The sequence below is a fragment of the Danio aesculapii genome, chromosome 24 (assembly GCF_903798145.1).
Source record: "Danio aesculapii chromosome 24, fDanAes4.1, whole genome shotgun sequence".
Taxonomy (NCBI): domain Eukaryota; kingdom Metazoa; phylum Chordata; class Actinopteri; order Cypriniformes; family Danionidae; genus Danio; species Danio aesculapii.
The window spans coordinates 7,311,195-7,330,807 of record NC_079458.1 but is presented as its reverse complement, the minus strand read 5'-3'; the positions used below and the strand labels follow the sequence as shown (position 1 = coordinate 7,330,807).

Here is a 19,613-nt window from a genome sequence, read left to right as displayed (position 1 = left end):
TTAAATGCTAATAATGTGAGTATGAATGCCATTTTACAAGACATTTATTGCCATACTACTTAAAACAGCAGCAGTTGACCTCAGATCTTAAAAATAAAATGAAACCAAGACATATCATTGATGTAGCATGTACAAATAATAATGTTAAAGAGGTTTATATGGACTAATTAGATTATAAACTTTACCATTTCGTTGGAGTGCAGTAAGTGCACTATTCTGTGCTTATAAATGGCAGTATTTCAATTTCTATAATTTTTTTGTCTGGTGCAAGCCACCAAATTGCTTACCACTGCAAATCTCGTCAGGTAGTGTGCTGTTGTGACACGGGGTTAAAGTGTAACCTGCTTACCTAGTGTTTATGTTTGTAATATTTATATTATTTGCTAATCAATAACCGCCTCATGTGGAACTCTGAATCTGTGTCTCATTTCGGTCGCGGGCACATGCTTTGAGAGCCTTTCTGACTGAATGAATCAAATACGCTGTCCATCAAGGCAACCCGGGGTGTTGAAATATAATGGGCAAAAGTGGCAGTGGGTGGGGTAAAAGAACCAAAACTAAGACAGATGTTCTGGCACATAACGCACATTTTCCAAGCAGAATATCTGACTTTAACACTGTTTTTGATCTTGTTCTGTATCTTTAATGCTACCCAATACCCAAAACCAACTTCCACCTTACTAATTATTAATAAATGGCTAATTAGTAGTATATTTATCTAGTAGTGTTAGTTAATGGATTGTTGATACCATGATTTCTTTTGTCTTTGTCATGATGACAGTGCATAATATTTTTCTACTTGCTTTGCAAGACACTAGTATTCAGGTTAAAGTGATATTTAAAGGTGTAACTAGGTTAATTATGTTAATTAAGCAAATTAAGTAATTTTATGGAAGTTATGGGATAAGTGGTTTATGTAGACTATCGAAACAAAAAGGTGTCTTAAGGAAACTAATAATATTGAATTTCTTTTTAGAATAAAAACTAAAGCTTTTATTCCAGCCAACCTAAAAGAAATAAGTAATAACTTTCTCCAGAAGAAAAAAATCTTATAGGGAAAACTGTGAAAATTTCCTGAAGGGCTATTAATTTTGATTTCAACTGTGTATGCTTAACATGATAATAGAGTTAGCAGGTTTTGACCTGAGTTAGTGAGTGTAGTCAAAAATCTACAAGTTATTATGCAAAAAATAGATGCATGTTTGTTATGTTAAATCAAACATTTTATCATTATTGTTATGAATGATATGAAAAAAATATTAATATTACTCATACCTATTTATGTAATGTAGTGATTTTATGTGCTTTAACCTAGTCATAAATCTAGATTTATACATGGATACTACTAGGTAGGTAGACCTCTGTATGGTGTATTTGGAAAAAAAAAATAATATTAACCTAACTTATAACTATTATAATATTAAAGCATTTAATTTATACTAAATATTAATTAAATATATAAATGCATCTAAATATAAATGTAGTTTATAAATTTTAATTACTTCCTTTTTACAAAGTCAAGCCTGAAATTATTCCTACCCCTGACAAATTCTGACTTAAAGTTACTTTTATTCAACCAGCAAGTTTTTTGACCGCAAATGACACGAACTTCTCCCGAAAAACAAAAAGACGATGTAAAAGAGTCCCTGTGTCACTGTGGAGAAAAAAAAATATTTCTCAGCTTTTATTTACATTAGAACCAAAATTTTGAGTCAGAATTTACCAGGGGTATGAATAATTCCATAACTGTATATGTTGGAACAACAGAATTGAGCCATGAACATACAGTTAATAGAATATATTTGATGATTATATTTATTAGGTAAGGAGGATCGACCTTGTATATTTAAAGCAGCTTAATGAATTCATTTGAGACAGGAAAGCAGTGTAGATCAGATAGAAGAGGAGAGACGTGAGTCCAGTCATTGTTTTAGGTGAGGAATGTTTCCTTTCATGGAAAACACATACTCTTTTACACTACCTGACAAAAGTCTTGTTGTTGATCCCAGTTGTATACTGGACAAATAATAACATTTGGAAAAGTGGCAGAAGGTAGATTTTTCAGATGAATGATCTGTTGAGCTGCATCCCAATCATCACAAATACTGCATTAGACCTATTGGGACCCGCATGGACCCAAGATTCTTACAGAAATCAGTCAAGTTTGTTGAAGGAAAAAGCATGGTTTGGGGTTTCATTCAGTATGGGGGTGTTTGAGAGATCTGCAGAGTGGATGGCAACATCAATAACCTGAGGTGTCAAGACATGTGTGCTGCCCATTACATTACAAACCACAGGAGAGGACAAATTCTTCAGCAGGATAGCGCTCCTTCTCATACTTCAGCCTCCACATCAAAGCTCCTGAAAGCAAGAAAGTCAAGGTGCTCTCGGATTGGCCAGCCCAGTCACCAGACATGAACATTATTGAGCATGTCTGGGGTAAGATGGAGGAGGCATTGAAGATGCAACCAAAGAATCTTGATGAACTCAGGGAGTCCTGCGAAAACGCTTTCTTTGCCATTCCAGAAGACTTTATCTAGTGATTTGAGTCATTGCAGAGATGTATGGATGCAGTCCTCCAAGCTCACAGGAGTCATACACAATATTCATTGTTTCTTCACTGCAGCATGACTTTATATTCTATACTGGACATTATTTCTGTTAAGTGACAAGACTTTTGTCTAAGCAAAGTCAGACCTTACTGTCCTAATTAAATAATTAAATATCAAGGCATGATCATATTTTATTTTGGTAAAATAAGTGTAATCTAGAGGCCTTTTTCTTTCATATAAGCCACTTCTGATACCAAATGATCAACTAGAAGTCAAGTTATTAATTGTTGTTACTAAAACTTGGATGGGCGACAAGACTTTTGTCAGGTAATATAGGTCTTATCACCATATTGAAGCATCCTAGTCTGTAATAGTTGATGAGGAGTTACAAATATTTGCACTTTGTGTATTTTAGCAGTGACAACTCTATGCTTTCTGAAGAGAAGCAGCGCATACTGATTTTGGAAAGGGTAATTTGACTTTTCTTTTTAATATATATGTAGCATTTCATTATGACTAGTTTTTAATCATTTAATTTCTTTAACATATACTGTTATATGCAATTATTATTGTGTTTCAGACCTTGCATATGAAGGAGGAAGAGAACAAAAGACTCAGTCAAAGATTGGTAAATATATTAACATTTTTTTGCATGCGAAGTGTGCGCTTTTTGCTGTTTAACATTTGCTGTTTGTTCAAACTAATTATTTGAATTGAGCTTAATTGACACTTAATTGTGTCTCGTTCAATCCCTTTAAATTTGTGAAAAATAATTGAAATCATTCGTGTGAACATAAGATTGTGTGGAACCCAGCATTTTTGCAATTCAAATTGTAAGAAGGTCGCTGGTTCGAGCCCCGGCTGGGTCAGTTGGCGTTTCTGTGTGGAGTTTGCATGTTCTCCCCGTGTTGGTGTGGGTTTCCTCCGGGTGCTCCCGTTTTCTCTAACAGTCCAAAGACATGTGGTACAGGTGAATTGAATAAACTACATTGAATGTGAATGTGTGTATGGGTGTATGGGTGTTTCCCAGTACTGGGTTGCAGCTGGCTGCGTAAAAAAAAAAAATGCTGGAATAGCTGGCGGTTCATTCCACTGTGGCGACCCCTGATAAATAAGTAGGAAAATGAATGAATGAATGTGCAAAATGTTTGAAAACGTCATTGAATATAATTTAAATAGAATTTTTTTGTAGTAGTGTCCTTGCTGCTTGATCTCCGTTTATAATTGACCACTTGAACAGTTAATTAAAAGCAGTAATTAGTGATGATTAAAAAATACAGATTTGATTGATGCAGGTCAATGACTGACACAGTAAAATAAATATCTACCAATAAGCTAAATATTCTTGATTTATATCTTTCCCTGAAGCAAAACACTGCACATTTCCTGCTATTTCTGTACAGTTCATATACATTACATTGTGTTCTGGGAGTAAAAACATGCACATTTTCAGCAGCTAATTAAAACACGAGACTCTTTGATATAATTTAATTACATCTCCCCTTGGGACTATTTCAGCAAATAGGTTTAATCTCTTTAGGAAAATTACAATCGTTGGCCACGAGACGCGTCTTATGAGACGTGTAACCCACTCTTTAGCGTCCTGAATGCTCAGGGCAGATTCACAATTGCATTTACCCTGCAAAACAAGCTCTGAAAAATGCTTGTGTAATCAAATCCTAAATGAATTGCAGCTCATTTACTAACAAGCCTGAAATCAAGCACATGTTTTAAGATCTCAATGCATGCGTGTAGGACAGATATTAAATATAGTCATTTATTATGCGTTTTTAAGCCCTTATTATGTGTATTTACTAGCAATGCGCTGATCTCCTCCTCACCACTAGATGGCACACATACATTTGTTTTCAAATACAAGCTCGTCCTCCATGCACTGGCAGAAGCACTTGTGAGATTTATCCGCTTAAATGAATTTAGTGCATGCATTTTGATTTTGTGATAACTGCAGAATGCACGCAACTGCATTTCCTATTTAATATAAGTATAACATTATTATTATTATTATTATTTTGACAGATGTCACAGAGTATGTCCTCCGTTTCGTCACGGCACTCTGAGAAAATCGCCATTCGAGAGTAAGTATTATTAGATATTAGCGTTAATGGTGTGAACTGCTGATTTTTGTTCTGAACACCCCCTGCTTTTTGTAGTTTTCAGGTGGGCGACTTGGTGCTCATCATCCTGGACGAGAGGCATGATAATTATGTTCTCTTCACTGTTGGTCCCACCCTTTATTTCCTGCATTCGGAGTCTCTCACTGCACTGGACCTCAAACCAGGTCAGTTTTACACACACACACACATGGGCACATGCACACACATGCAACAGTAGCTCAGATTTAGTGAAAATATTCCATTATTGGAGTACAATTCTATTACACACACACACACACACACACACACTAGTGTAGATTTAGTACAATTTTGACAATAGTATAGATTGAACTGTAGTTTAGATTTAGTGTATATATTCCATTTGGCTACAATTCAGTGACACACACACACACACACACACACACAAAACAAAAACAGTGATACAGATTCAGTGAATATATTACAATATGGAGTACAATTCAGTTTCTCACACACACATAACATAAGTACAGATTTAGTAAATATATATCATGTGAGTACAGTTCAGTTATGCACACACACTCTGACTGACACACACGCACACACACATTTAAAAAAACAGCAATACAGATTCAGTGAATATATTGCATTATGGAGTACAGTTCAGTTTTTTCTCTCTCTCTCTCTCTCTCTCTCTCTCTCTCTCTCTCTCTCACACACACAACATTAGTACAGATTTAGTGAATATATTACACTTTGAGTACAAATCAGTTTCACACACACACACATGCAACTGTAGTACAGATTTAGTGAATGTATTCCATTATGTAGTACAATACAGTTTCACACACACAACAATAGTATAGATTTAGTAAATACATTACATTATGGAGTACAGTTCAGTTGCGCACACACACACAAACAAAACAGTATTACTTATTTAGTTAATATATTCCATTTGAGTTAAATTCAGCGACACACACACACACACACACACACACACACACACACATGCAACAGTAATATAGATTTAGTGAATATTTTATTTCAGTTCAATACAGTGACACACACACACACACAACATTAGTTCAGATTAAGAGAATGTATTCAATTTTAGAGTACAATTTAGTTAGACACACACACACACACACACACACACACACACAACATTAGTACAGATTAAGAGAATGTATTCAATTTTAGAGTACAATTTAGTTACACACACACACACACACAACATTAGTACAGATTTAGTGAATATATTTCTTTTGAGTACAATTCAGTTACACACACACAAACATAAACACTTATACAGATTCATTGAATATATTACATTATAGAGATTCAGTTTCACACACACACACACACACACACACACAACATTAGTACAGATTTAGTGTATAAATTCCATTTTGGAGCACAATTATTTGTAATATGATGCATTTATATGTGCCACATTTGTTTCGTTGTCCTTTATAAATTCATATTTACTTCTTTAAATGATCCCTACATATTATTAGTATTTATATAATAATAAATCTTTGATATTTAATCTTTAATATTTAATGATAAATATGTGTTTGATTATACATGCTATCAAAAACAGGAAGCATTATACTACATTGTATTATATTTTATTTAAATATTACTCTCTCTCTTTTTTTCCCTTATTTTTTTAGCGACAGGAGCAACAAGACGGCCGTGGGTTCTGGGAAAAGTCATGGAGAAGGAATATTGCCAAGCCAAAAAGGTAGCGGTATTCTCTCATTTATGAAAATGTGTGTTTTGATTTCATTCGGCTAAATAATTTCTACTCGCTGGGAAATCATTAACGCACTCTAACAGCGTCATCTTTTAATGAAAAAATACCAGATATTTTCCCTTGCATTTCTGCTCTATTTTTGATTGGCATTCAAAGACGCAAATATAAAAGATGCAAACATTTGCGGATATTCACAACGCTGTAATTAAGCACATGAGAGAGTGCATGTGGAATTAATCCTGCATGTTAAATGACATAAATATAATCGTAATCAGCTATTAATCACTGCTGCAGGCACTTACATTCAATTATATCATTTATTCTAATGATATATTTTAAACATGTCTCTTTGTTATTATCTGTCTCCAGGCCCAAAACCGCTTCAAAGTTCCTCTCGGCACCAAATTCTACAGAGTAAAGGCCGTGCCATGGAACAAGAAAGTGTAATTGTGTAAAAATCGATCACATTGTAATGAGCTCGATATGTTTTTATGGCTTTTTTTAAGCAAGCGCGCTCATGCTACAAAGTCAAAACCATTTTCCCCCCTTCTTTTTTTTTTGGGCTCGGTTGCAAACCATTTTATCTTGTTTTTTATATATATATATATATATATATGCAGAGGATTTGTAAATGTGGACCAAATGATTCTAACTTTATGGACGGTTTTGACGCGGTCGCAACAAGTCTGTACAAAGAACAAAAATGCATTTGGATGTTACATATTAGTTCATCATTAATAATAATATTATGGTCAAACACTATCACAGTCGAGCTTACTTACTTCAGAAGGCTATGAAAATATTAATGTATTGTAAATGTTACCAGAGGAATGGTCACGGCATGCGTATAGATAATATTTTCTTTTTATTTACTTGGATATGCGTTGTAGTCGGAGGTATCGGTTAAAAAAAAACACACAAACAAAAACAACAAAAAAAAAACTGCTGATTGTTAACTCGCAGCAAAGTACGACCCGCCTGTTTATTATGACGTATATTTGGACGGCCTCGCATTCCTTCAGATGCACTTTCGGGGGAGAAAACAAAAAGACGATGCTTCGGTGATTCAAAAAGGGAGGCGTTTGTGCTGTCGGAAAACAAGCGTCTGAAGAAAAGCCGCACATATCTTCCCTGTCGTAGGATGTTGAAATATAGAAAGTAATATTTCATGTTTGTGAATGTGTGTCTTTATTGAATTTAACAGCAACATTGTATATTATCCATCAGATCACACCAGTAACAAAAAATTACTGTATTGTAAAAGAATTTAGAGTTTTCAAAACAATAAAGGTTTGATCCCAAACTCCTTCGGGGTGGATTGCATTTGCGTTCATTTTGGGCCACGTTAGGAAGCAAATGACTGTATTTCGTGTCCGGAAGAAAATTGAGTGGCACTTTTTTGTTTTTATTGTTATTAGATTAATTATTTTTATTTGGCATAGAGATGCATGTATCTTCAGCACATCTAAAGGCTTTTTTTGTTGAATCAAAGTACAATAAAAGCTTTGGACTTGATGCTTGAAGATGTTACGAAGGGCTTCTGCATGAAATGAAACAGTTTTGTGAGTGTATATGCACTGAAATATTATTGTTTCATGTACTGTATACAGATTTTAAACTCCAAAATATGCCCCTATTTCAGTTTTCTATGCAAATGAGCCAACGGCTATGATTGCAAGTGCTTGTTTTCAAGTACTTGCAAGTTTTTCAATCACCGCCTATTGCAAAATGAAGATTTTCAGAAGAATTATGCCTCTAATTAAATCATAAACATGTTGTTAAACAAATTTGCTCATCTTTTTAGACATTGGTCGGCTTCTGTCGTTGGGTGATAGTGTTGCTATCTTTAGTAAACTGATTAAAAAGGGCTTATTTGCATTATTCATTCATTTTCCTTCAGCATAGTCCCTTTATTCATCAGGGGCCGCCGTTTTACACAGCGTATGCCCTTCCAGCTGCAACCTAGTACTGGGAAACATCCATACACACTCATTCACTCACATACACTGCAGCCAATTTAGTTTATTCAATTCACCTATACTGCATGTCTTTGGACTGTGTTGAAGCACCAGGAGGAAACCAACGCCAACACGGGGAGAACATGCAAACTCCACACAGAAATGCCAACTGACCCAGCCAGGACTCGAACCAGCGACATTTATGCTGTGAGGCGACAGTGCTAACCACTGAGCCACTGTGTCACCCAACTTATTTGCATTATATATGATATAAATGATTGTGTATAGATGTATATGTAGGTATGAGGGAAGAAGGACCACTTGAAAATGCATTCTTTGAATATATAATTAATAGTTGTTTAATAAAATGTCAGTTTTAATAATATTATTTTATTATTATTTTATTTTATGTAATTTTATTTTATTTCTTAAGTTACTGATATGATAAAAAAATTTATATTGAGCATGAAATGCATACAAGTAACAAAATACTTTTTTAGACAACACAATAATCGATGTTTTTAACAGTTAAAAAATTGAAGAAAAAAAAGTTCAATCTCAGTGATTAAGCTTTGCTGTTTTTTAATTCAAACTGCAGTCATGTAGCCAGGGGGTGTTCAGGTGGTTCGAAAGACTCCTATTTTTGACTGCTATGCCAACATAAATTGTGAAAATTGCCAACAGAAGAAGGCTTTAAGACTAATTTAATTTTTAATTATTCAAGTTTCCAAGTTCTGACTGAGAAAAGTTGAATGAGATGGCCAGTTTTTTTTATTTGCCTATAGGCTACACTTTTTTGTTTAAAACTCATTTTACCAGATTCCGATTTATATGTAATGATCTTTTAATGATAAAAATATTTTTTTCATATTTCTTTATTTAATTTTTTTATTTAAAATGCTAATCATAACATTCATTCATTTTCGTTTCAGCTCAGTCCTTTTATTAATCAGGGGTCGCCACAGTGGAATGAACCGCCCACTTATTCAGCATATGTTCTGGCTTAGTGGATGCACCTCTAGCCGCAACCCAACACCCATACACTCTTGCATTCACACACATACACTACGGCGAATTTAACTTATGGGGGGACTGTGGGGGAAACCAGAGCACCCGGAGGAAACCCAACACGGGGAGAACATTCAAACTCCACACAGAAATGCCAACTGATCCAGCCAGGGCTCAAACCAGTGACCTTCTTGCTGTGAGGCAATGGTGCTACCCACTGCAGGAAATATTTTTAGTACATCAAAAAGTATGGTTATAATCACCTTCCAACAAGCTAATCCAGCAATGTTTAGTGCTTATAATGTCACTAAAATGCAGTATTTAGACCTCACATGAGGGGAATGACTGCAAAAAAAGGTCCACTTTTTCAGAAAAAAGAACCACCCCTTTCAATAGGCTGGCTACGGGCCTGAACCTTCATTTTCTGTATAAGCAAATTTAAGAGATGTTGTCAGACCTTTATTAAACTAATATAAGCTATATATACTACTCAAAAAACAACAACAAAGAGAACACTTAAACAACACAATGTAACTCCAAGTGTTCCCTTTATTTTTTGAGCACAATTGAGGGCAGAATTTCCATCTAACAAATTAGTTTTTTTGTTTGTTGTTGGTGCTAAACAATTCACACAATTAAAGGCAATTGAGTTGGTCCAACATGATTTTATCAAATAAAAGTGTAAATACGTTTGTATTTTTATTTAATATACTCAAAGGTCTGATAATATCATGTTTGTCTATTATGTGTCGTACATTTCAAAGTCTCTTCATTTTATTTGAAGTTATCCTAAATGAACTAAAAGAGACCGTTTTAAGCATATTTCATGATATATTTCATATACAGTTGATTGAGACTGATCTCAGAACTCATTTTAGGACAGTTATTGCTCACTGAGCAAATTAACAAACTGCCTTTCTGCTAATTAAGCTGCCAACACCGAACACCCAAAGCATGGGTTCTTCTGCAAGATGGTCATCTAAAAACTCAAAGCATTACATGAAAATCTTCAAACTAAAGTGAAGATTAAACTCTAACAAGTCTTTCTATTAACTTTTTACACCTAAGATTACTTTTATAGTCAACATTTCCCTCTTAATTCAATCCCGCACAAAGCATGCTGGGAACTGCAAATCCTCTAACCATAGTTGGACCAACACAAAACGCTTAAGTTAACTTGATGATTTACAAATTTAAGTGGACTGAACATAAAACAAATAAATTAGCCAAAAAATACAAGAATTGTGTTGTTTAAGCTTATTTTAAATGGGTAGTTTGAACAAGCAGCAGTAATCGTTTTTTGAGTGCATGCGCAAACCTAATAAACCCAGTAAATCTAAAGAAACTAAACCTTTTCAAGTGATCTCTTTATTTATTTTTCCATACACTGAAAAAAATGGTCCATTGGATTTACAATTTTTTTCTAAGGTAAGTGGTTGCAAACACTTCATGGGTTGGATTTAAACAAACAAATTTAGTTGAACATTTCTAATTAGTTTGTTTTAATTAACCCACATAAATTGTTTGCAACCACTTCCCTTAAAAATATATTAGTAAATCTAATGCATCATTATTTATCAGATATGTATAATGCATTTTTAACAAAATTGTTTACTCGTGTATGTTCAAGTTGTGATTTCAAAGACCTGTTTGACCGTAAATCATCCTCTGAAAGGTTTGTATTTTTCCAGTTGGGAGATTTTAAACCCAAAAATATGCCCCTAATTCTGTTTCTCCTCTATGCAAATGCGGCGAACCGCAATGATTGTAAGTACTTGTTTACATAAGTTTTGCAATCATCGCCTATTGATGCTCTTGAGTCACTGGCAACACTTCCAACCGAGCAGAACGGAAGATTTTAAAAGAATTACGCTTCTATTGTGTCAACTGAACTAATGAATAGCAAACAAGCCCATACATGTCAGGAATTAATGGGATCCATTTTATTGCTATTGTCTATCGCTTGCGTAACTGGCTAAATTTAAACCTGCTATAGCGAAGGCGACGGTGAGCGAGGTATGGCTTTCTGAGAGGAATTATTCCTAACTCTGATATGTCGTGTGTGTGTTTTTTTCCTCTTCGGCTCGGTCCTTGGCTTTTGTAGGGGCATTAGCTAGTGTCGTGTGCTAACGCTGGCACACTCCTACACGCAACAGACTTCAAAAAGGGCTTCGACGGGGCCCGGGAACGGTATTACCCTCTTGGAGGAGCACGGCGCACCAACATCACTTTCCCAGTTCACAGCAGGGAGCATAGCAGCTCTCCGCCGAGCCTTCGGTACCATGTGGGCCTAGGGGTGTTTCGGCAATGTTTTGCTTTATTTGCTCCGTTTAGCATAAGTCGGCTGTCACATTTGGATGGCGTTCTCATAAATTGATGGTGTGATTCGTAGTATCTCGGGACAGGCCTGAATGACTAAACGCGAGATGCTGAGGTTGCTGGTGAAGGAGAAGCATGTGGAACGGACAGGCTCTCAGTGTAAATGTTTACAGCCCCCTACTGTGGAGCCGGGACTCACCCATCGCTAGAGCTCGCGCTGGTGTGACATCCTTCCAAACGCTGCTTGATTCACCACAACCAAAAAAAAGAAAGAAAGAAAGAAAAGATGATCATTGTACACGAAAAAATGCAGGGTTCCACACTGTTTATGTTGTCCCCACACAAATCAAATAAGTTAACAAATTTAAGTGGATTGAAGATAAAACAATTAAGTTGTCTCAATCAAATCTTAAGAATTGTGTTGTTTCAGCTCATTTTCAATTTGTAGTTTAAACAAGCAGTAAAAATATTTTATTTGAGTCTATTGAATTGATTGCCTATTGTTACGTGTGCGTCTTTTGAATTTGTTTTTTAGTCAGGACTGTTTTCTGACTTTTTATTTGTAGGTTTTACTACTTAAGCTAACAAGAACTAATAATGAAGCTTAATTCTGAAGCTGAATCGTAGCTAAAGGGATAGTTCACTCAAATAGAAAAATTCTGTTTTGATTTGCTTGTTTCAAACCATTAAAAATGTTTTGGGGTTCTGTTATACACAAAAGTAGATATTTCTGGAAATCTGTAACCATTGACTTCTGCATTATTTATTTTTCCGACCATGGAAGTCAATGGTTACAGTTTCCTACATTTTCACAGCTCCAAAAAAAAAAAAATAAATAAAATAAAAGGAAAATAACAATGAAACATAGGGGAGAGCGAGGCGCAAATTTACACTTTTGGCCAAATAATGAACAAAGTAATGGGGTTAGACAAACCATATAATTTTACCAACAACACACAAGCCTCTCGTACCAGGTTGTATGAACGCCGGACTTATGGTTTCTGTGCAGTATTGCCAAAAGTGCTTGGAGTAAAAATGTTACTATTTACCCCACCAGTGCGGCAAGTTGTAACAGACAGAGGGTTAGTTCTAACTCAAGCTTACAAAGGCAGATTTCACACAGTTAATTTAATTTCTGTTTATTTTAAATAGTAGCTATATTTCCTCAGTACTTAGCTCAATAATTTTTTTAATTCTAAATTGGACAGTTTGTTAATTTATTAATTTATCTACTGGATAAACAAATTTGGATTTATTCGCATTATTATCCATTGTTACACAATGCATTTATTTGCAATATTAGCAATAAAATATTATTTTTTTTTTATTAAAAAACATTTTTAATATAAAAAATTCCCAATATTTTCCCAGAGATGGGTTGCAGCTGGAAGGGCATCTGCTGCGTAAAACTTGTGCTGGATAAGTTGGTGGTTCATTCTGCTGTGGCGACCCCAGAGCAGTCCTGCTTCAGAATTATGCTTCAAAATTATTCCTTGTTAACTAATGTAGTAAAAAATCCACTCTGTTGACTACAAAGTGAGAAAAACTCCAGACAATTAAAATTTTTTATTAATATGTTACCATCAAAATGTGTCTGTAAATATTAATTAAATGACATGGCATGTTTTTTGGGGTACATTTTTTCCTGCAATTTTCCTCACTTTGTGCAGAAAGCGAGCGGTTTATCATGTGGTATGCTTTGTTTGTAAATCGTATTAAAAAGTTATAAATAGTTAACTTTTGTCAAACAGTTTAGGAGCGAGTGAAGGATGAGCAAATGATAACAGAATTTACATTTTGCTTTAACTAAGATTTTAAAATGCAGTTTACAAGTTTGTTCACTTTAAGTTAATTACAGGGTTCATACGGTCATGGAAAACCTGGAAAAGTCATGGAATTTTGACATGGCATTTTCCAGGCATGAAAAAGTTTTGGATAATCAGAAAAACCCACAAGGTTTGGAAAAGTCATGGAAATTACATTTACATTTAGCAGACATTTTTGTCCAAGGCGACTTAAGCTGCGGTCATACTAGAACTTGTGCTTGCAAAATTCTGACGTAGGGTGCTGCGAAAAGGGGTGGTATTAAAAAACATGATTAGACATTAATAAAAGTGAGTGATTAATCCATATTTGAAATTTCTTATTATAAATTATCTTCTATTAGTCTCACGTAATCCCCTGATGTGATTTCGCAGGTAAGAATTCACCAAGCTTGAACTTTCAAATGCAGTGAAATGCAAATCTTGTCGCATGTGCTTGTGTTTCTGGTCTGCCGCATTCGCATGCCTTTTAATGGAAGTCTGTGGAGCGAAAAGTGCAGTGCAATCGCAGCTTTATAGAAGTAGTTTTACCTACTATTACTAGTTTAGCACACTATTAAGATTATCTCAATTTAGTTTGACAAATATCTGTATATTGGAATGAAGGTTAGTTTTTTTTACATCTTTTCTTTTCTTGGCCAAAAACATGCTCTCACATTATTAGTGCTGAGTAAGCATCATCTATTTTACATAGATATAAAAATTCATTAAAACTATTGCATGTTTTATGATATACTGTAATATATGTAAACGTTTCTTATGATTTACCACGTATATGTAGACATTACATAAAACATTAGGTCATGAAATTTGACTTGAAAGTCCTGGAAAAGTCATGGAATTTTGGTAGTAAAAATGTGCGTGAACCCTGTAATTAAGTTAATTAAACCAATATATACTCATGGGACCTGAAAATATTAACAATAATTTTTAAAAATGTGTATGCTTTGGCACAGGCTATTCAATTTTATGTATTAAAAGTTGATTGTTATGTGGAATTTAAATAGAATAGTGAAAGTAGTTTTTTATAGTTTTAGCTTTTATTTGAATATTTCTAGACTTTTGAAAGTGTTTTAAAGTGAGTTTATATTACATAACACAATTCTTATTCACCCAGTCCTGAAAAAATTTAGTGTCCAAGTTTTTACTGACCGTTATTTGTGAGCGACAAAACAAACATGTTTGTTTACAGTCAATCTAATCTTCACAAGCGTGCAATATTAAATTATTTAGGACAAGTGTAAAGCAATTGAGTACTGTAATTCCCAGCATCCTTTGCTTTACTTAACATCAGTTTTGAGTACTGTATTTTCCAGCATGCCTTACCTGAACAGCTCAAATTAGAAAGTCACATGTTGTCATCTGAAAATTCCAGTAATTATTTCATGCATTTGTGTTATCTTATTAGCATGGAATAGTTTTGGTGTAATAACATTTTATTTTAAGGTTGATTCATGCCAGGTCCTTCATCCATTTTCTTGTTGGCTTAGTCCCTTTATTAATCTGGGGTCGCCACAGCGGAATGAACCGCCCATGCCAGGTCCTGTTTACCGTAATTGTAAGATTGTTTGCGTCTTTATAGAACTTGTAATGCACAATTTCAAGGAAGTAACCAGATCAAAATAGAGCATTTTGATCTGAAAAACAACAACATTCGATGAAACTAAAGGTAAATATTTATATTTACACGATTGTGATTATGTAATGCCAGTGGGTCAAAGATAAGAATCTGTTTTGGTGTCCACATTAAATAACATTTACAAAAGTTTAGTTGAATTCATCTTTATTTCAGTAGTGCTTTTACAATGTTGAAGTTCTAGTAAATTGAAACTGTGTCAGTCCAGTTTTCAGAGCTGAAGTCATTTTCACTTCTGGAAATCCAAACACTAAAGAGCAAATCCATCGATGCGCAGCTCCACAAGTCCCAAACCAAGCAAGCCAGTGGCAACAGCGGCGAGGAACAAACTTCACCAATTGACAAAACTGAAGGAAAAAACCTTAAGTGAAACCAGGCTCAGTTGAGCATGAGCATTTCTGCAGCCAAACTTCCTGTGCAGAGCTGCAGTCTAGGCGCCGGAGGCCGAAGAACCCTGGACGTCCATCATGGAGAAAATGCAGGTGTGAGTAGCTCAGCATGGGTGTTCAGGCTGGCCCACGGGATCCATGCAGAGACTCGTCTGTCACTGGGTCTTTCAGGAATCGGTCTCGTGCTCTCCACTCCTCCATAATCAAGGATACGGCCTGGTCCAGGATTATGGATACCTCTATAAGTCCTCTTTGGTTGGCATCATCATAGGTCACAATCTCTCGAGGCCTCAGGATGAGTATCCCAAGGTGGAAATAGGGAAGAAAGAAAATAATTAGCGTAGCTGCTGTTCATAGTGTATTTAAACATGGTGTATATTTTTTATACAGAGACAACATAGTTAATGAAATTAAAGTGTCTAATATTTCAAATATATTTTGTTAAAATAAGGTGAATAAAAGCCAAAATATTGTTAATTGTCATTCAGTGTAACACATATATTAATGTAAAACAAGATATCATACAAAATTGTGTAAGGTTTCAATAATTACTATTATTATTTTAATAAAAATAATGTAAAAATTAAAAACCAAACAATTATGTAAATCTTAGTGGTTTTTAAGCAAAACGGTGAAGTATAGAGACTTAAAATTGCAATTAATATAATCTGTTGTTACACAATGGCATATTCTGTAAACCTTTTTGTATTATATTAGGGCTGCACGATACTAGATGAACATGCGATTATTGTTGAGTCTTACGATATAAGATTTCCGTAGAACAAATGCTATTTTTTATTAGCTATATTTTTAAATCCCTTATTTATTTATTTATTTATTTATTTATTAATATTAAAAAACCCAGGTAAAAGATTAAATTAATTGTAATTGACTAAAACTGTCAATTTAGTCTTTAAAGTGCTACGAAAGAGTGAAAACCAGCAGATATTCTAGCCTAGTAGGAATTAAAATCATAATAATAACAATAAAAGTGTATTTCAGATGTCGTTCAGATAATTGAAAACAGTTTTCCTCTTTGACCCATGTAAACCAATGTGACTCATGTTTGAATTCTTTGTGCTTTAATATATGGATGTATTTCTTGCATGATGGAGAAATGAACATGTTCTGATGGAAAGATCCCGAAAGCAGATGGGATGAAGTCACACTTGTGAGCAGCACAGCTGTGTTGGAGCGCATGCATGAACCTCTATGCCATGGCAAGTACATTTACAGTAGATTAGGTTACATTTGATATGTGTGATCGTCTTAGCAATGAACCCTCAATTAAAATATCAGCATTGTCCATATTTTGCATTTAATAAATCGGTAGCTTTGCTGTCAAGAGAAGATGTTTGATTTTGCAATCTTGTCCTGTTTAAGGCTTGATATCTAATAATGATGCCTATTACAAAACTACATCAAACAGCTGTCAGCTAATATCCCACCATTTCTAGTCGATAATAGAGATGGAGCTTTTAAGGGTTTGAGTGGAAAATGATCTGGGCTCACTGTGTCAACACATCAAAATCAAGAAATTAAACAACATTTACTCTTTACATAAGAGACGAGACCTGGAAATAGCTATAATTCCATCAAATTTCCTTCTTTGTGTGTGAAAATTGAGCCACAGATTCAGGCTCTGTAATATACAGCCTCTCAAAAGATTCTTTTATTGCCACACACATTCAGAAACGATCATTAAACAGACATGTTTCATTCGCCCTGAGTGCCTCTACTCAAGATGGAGGATTCTACATTTGCTGGTAGGAGATAAACATTAGATCACATGTCATCGTTGAGAAAATCATCCGGTAAGTGATGTTCGGTTCTCTTTAATAGCCGTACAAACACCTTTATTCATCTTTAAATGATGTTTAAAGATGCAAGTGTGTGATTAATCCAACCTCGCATGGGATTTTAGATCTAAATAAACTTGGACTTAATCCCCTTACAGGCCTTCATTACAATTATCATCAATTTTAAATAAATCTAAGCCTAAATTTAATGTCATATCTTTGCTACTAGCTTTGTCGTGCAAACAAAAATCTACTTTTTTTTTAATTAAAGTCGGTGTGAACTGGAAGTTTCCGAGAGTTTAATTCACTGTTGATGTACATATAACTGAAACTGAATATTGAGTAGGGGCGGGGCTTTCTTTTGTGGTTTTTCCATCATTGCCTTGTAGCAAACTAATGGTAAGGGGGCGTGGTTACCAATATTATGGCTGAAGCCATCTAACTGACATCATCAGAAAAGGGCCACCGCTCCAAATGCAGAAGCAAATTGTCTGACTTTAATTAAAGATGACCAAACATTTATTTTCACGGGATTCATTTGCATGGATTAATTGTTCACCTAAAGAATAACAATATCCGTTAGCAAAATTACTCTGGTTATCGGTTTTTATATTGCTGCTAATTCTAAATATTTTTAAAAGAATTGTTTAATACTTGAATTTGTGCAGAAAACCACATTACCCATGATGCAATATAGAGATTTCAACTAATCAGAGATTTTCAACAAGCCAAAATAAATGTGCAGCACATCCCCCTATAAATATATATGTGTATAAACTCACCGGCCACTTTATTAGGTATGCCTTACTAGTACCAGGTTGGACCCCCTTTTGCCTTCAGAACTGCCTAATCCTTCATGGCATAGATTCAACAAGTTACTAGAAATATTCCTCAGAGATTTTGGTCCATATTGATATGATAGCATCATGCAGTTTCTGCAGATTTGTCTGCTGCACATCCATGATGTGAATCTTCCGTTCCACCACATCCCAAATGTGCTCTATTGGATTGAGTTCTGGTGACTGTGGAGGCCATTTGAGTCCAGTGAACTCATTGTCATGTACAAAAAACCAGTCTGAGAGGATTTTCGCTTTATAATATGGTGCGTTATGCTGCTTGAAGTAGCCACCAGAAGATGGATACACTGTGGTCATAAAGAAATGGATATGGTCAGCAACAATACTCAGGTAGGCTGTGGCATTGACACGATGCTCAATTGGTACTAATGGCCCCAAATTGTGCCAAGAAAACATCCCCCACACCATTACACTGTTAATACAAGGCAGGATGGATCATTGTTGATGCCAAATTCTGACTCTACCATCCGAATGTCGCAGCAGAAATTGAGACTCATCAGTCCAAGCAACGTTTTTCCAATCTTCTATTGTCCAATTTTGGTGAGCCTGTGTGAATTGTAGCCTCAGTTTCCTGTTCTTAGCTGACAGGAGTGGCACCCGGTGTGGTCTTCTGCTGCTGTAGCCCATCTGCCCCAAGGTTGGACGTGTTGTGCGTTCAGAGATGCTCTTCTGGATACCTCGGTTGTAACGAGTGTTTATTTGAGTTACTGTTGCCTTTCTATCAGCTGAAACCAGTCTGGCCATTCTCCTCTGACCACTGGCATCAACAAGATATTTGCGCCAAACAGAATTAGGGCCAGAGCAAACTGAACTGGCACTCTAGGCAAATGAAGATCACACCACCCTCAAACTAAAAGTGAAAATGAAAGTGACCGGTTTATGAAGTGAATGAAGAGAGGGGGAATTTGCGGATCTATTCTGCCATTCCCTCACTATTCTGCCACCCTAGGTCACCTCTATGGATGCACCGGCCCTGCACAGAACTGCCATTACTGGATATTTCCTCTTTTTCAGACCATTCTCTGTAAACTCTAGAGATGGTTGTGCGCGAAAATCCCAGTAGATCAACAGTTTCTTAAATATTCAGACCAGCCTGTCTGGAATCAACAACCATGCCACGTTCAAAGTCACTTAAATCCCCTTAAATTCCTTACCTTTTCAGATGCTAGGTTTAAACTGCAGCAGATCATCTTGACCATGTCTACATGCCTAAATGCATTGAGTTGCTGCCATGTGTTTGACTATTAGAAACTTGCTTTAACGAAGAGTTGGACAGGTGTACCTAATAAAGTGGCCGGTGAGTGTGCATATTGCGTGTGTGTAAATAATATATAGCATGTACTTTCTCAGCCATTTTTAATTTGTTATCCTCAGTTCACCGGTTCTTCAGTTTCTCATAAAAAAAAGTAAATTGCAC

The 19,613-nt window shown here is 35.3% G+C and overlaps 1 protein-coding gene across 1 annotated transcript in view; it reads left to right on the top strand.

The window, feature by feature from the left end:
• rb1cc1 (RB1-inducible coiled-coil 1) overlaps window positions 1-7,710 on the top strand; it is a 40,255-nt gene extending 32,545 nt beyond the window's left edge. The window contains exons 18-23 of the mRNA XM_056450251.1: window positions 2,968-3,022; window positions 3,133-3,180; window positions 4,590-4,648; window positions 4,724-4,851; window positions 6,325-6,395; window positions 6,777-7,710. Of these exons, the coding sequence (XP_056306226.1) occupies window positions 2,968-3,022; window positions 3,133-3,180; window positions 4,590-4,648; window positions 4,724-4,851; window positions 6,325-6,395; window positions 6,777-6,854 (439 nt within the window). The 3' untranslated portion in view covers window positions 6,855-7,710. The remainder of the gene's footprint in view (window positions 1-2,967; window positions 3,023-3,132; window positions 3,181-4,589; window positions 4,649-4,723; window positions 4,852-6,324; window positions 6,396-6,776) is intronic.
• The last annotated feature ends 11,903 nt before the right edge of the window (window positions 7,711-19,613 follow it).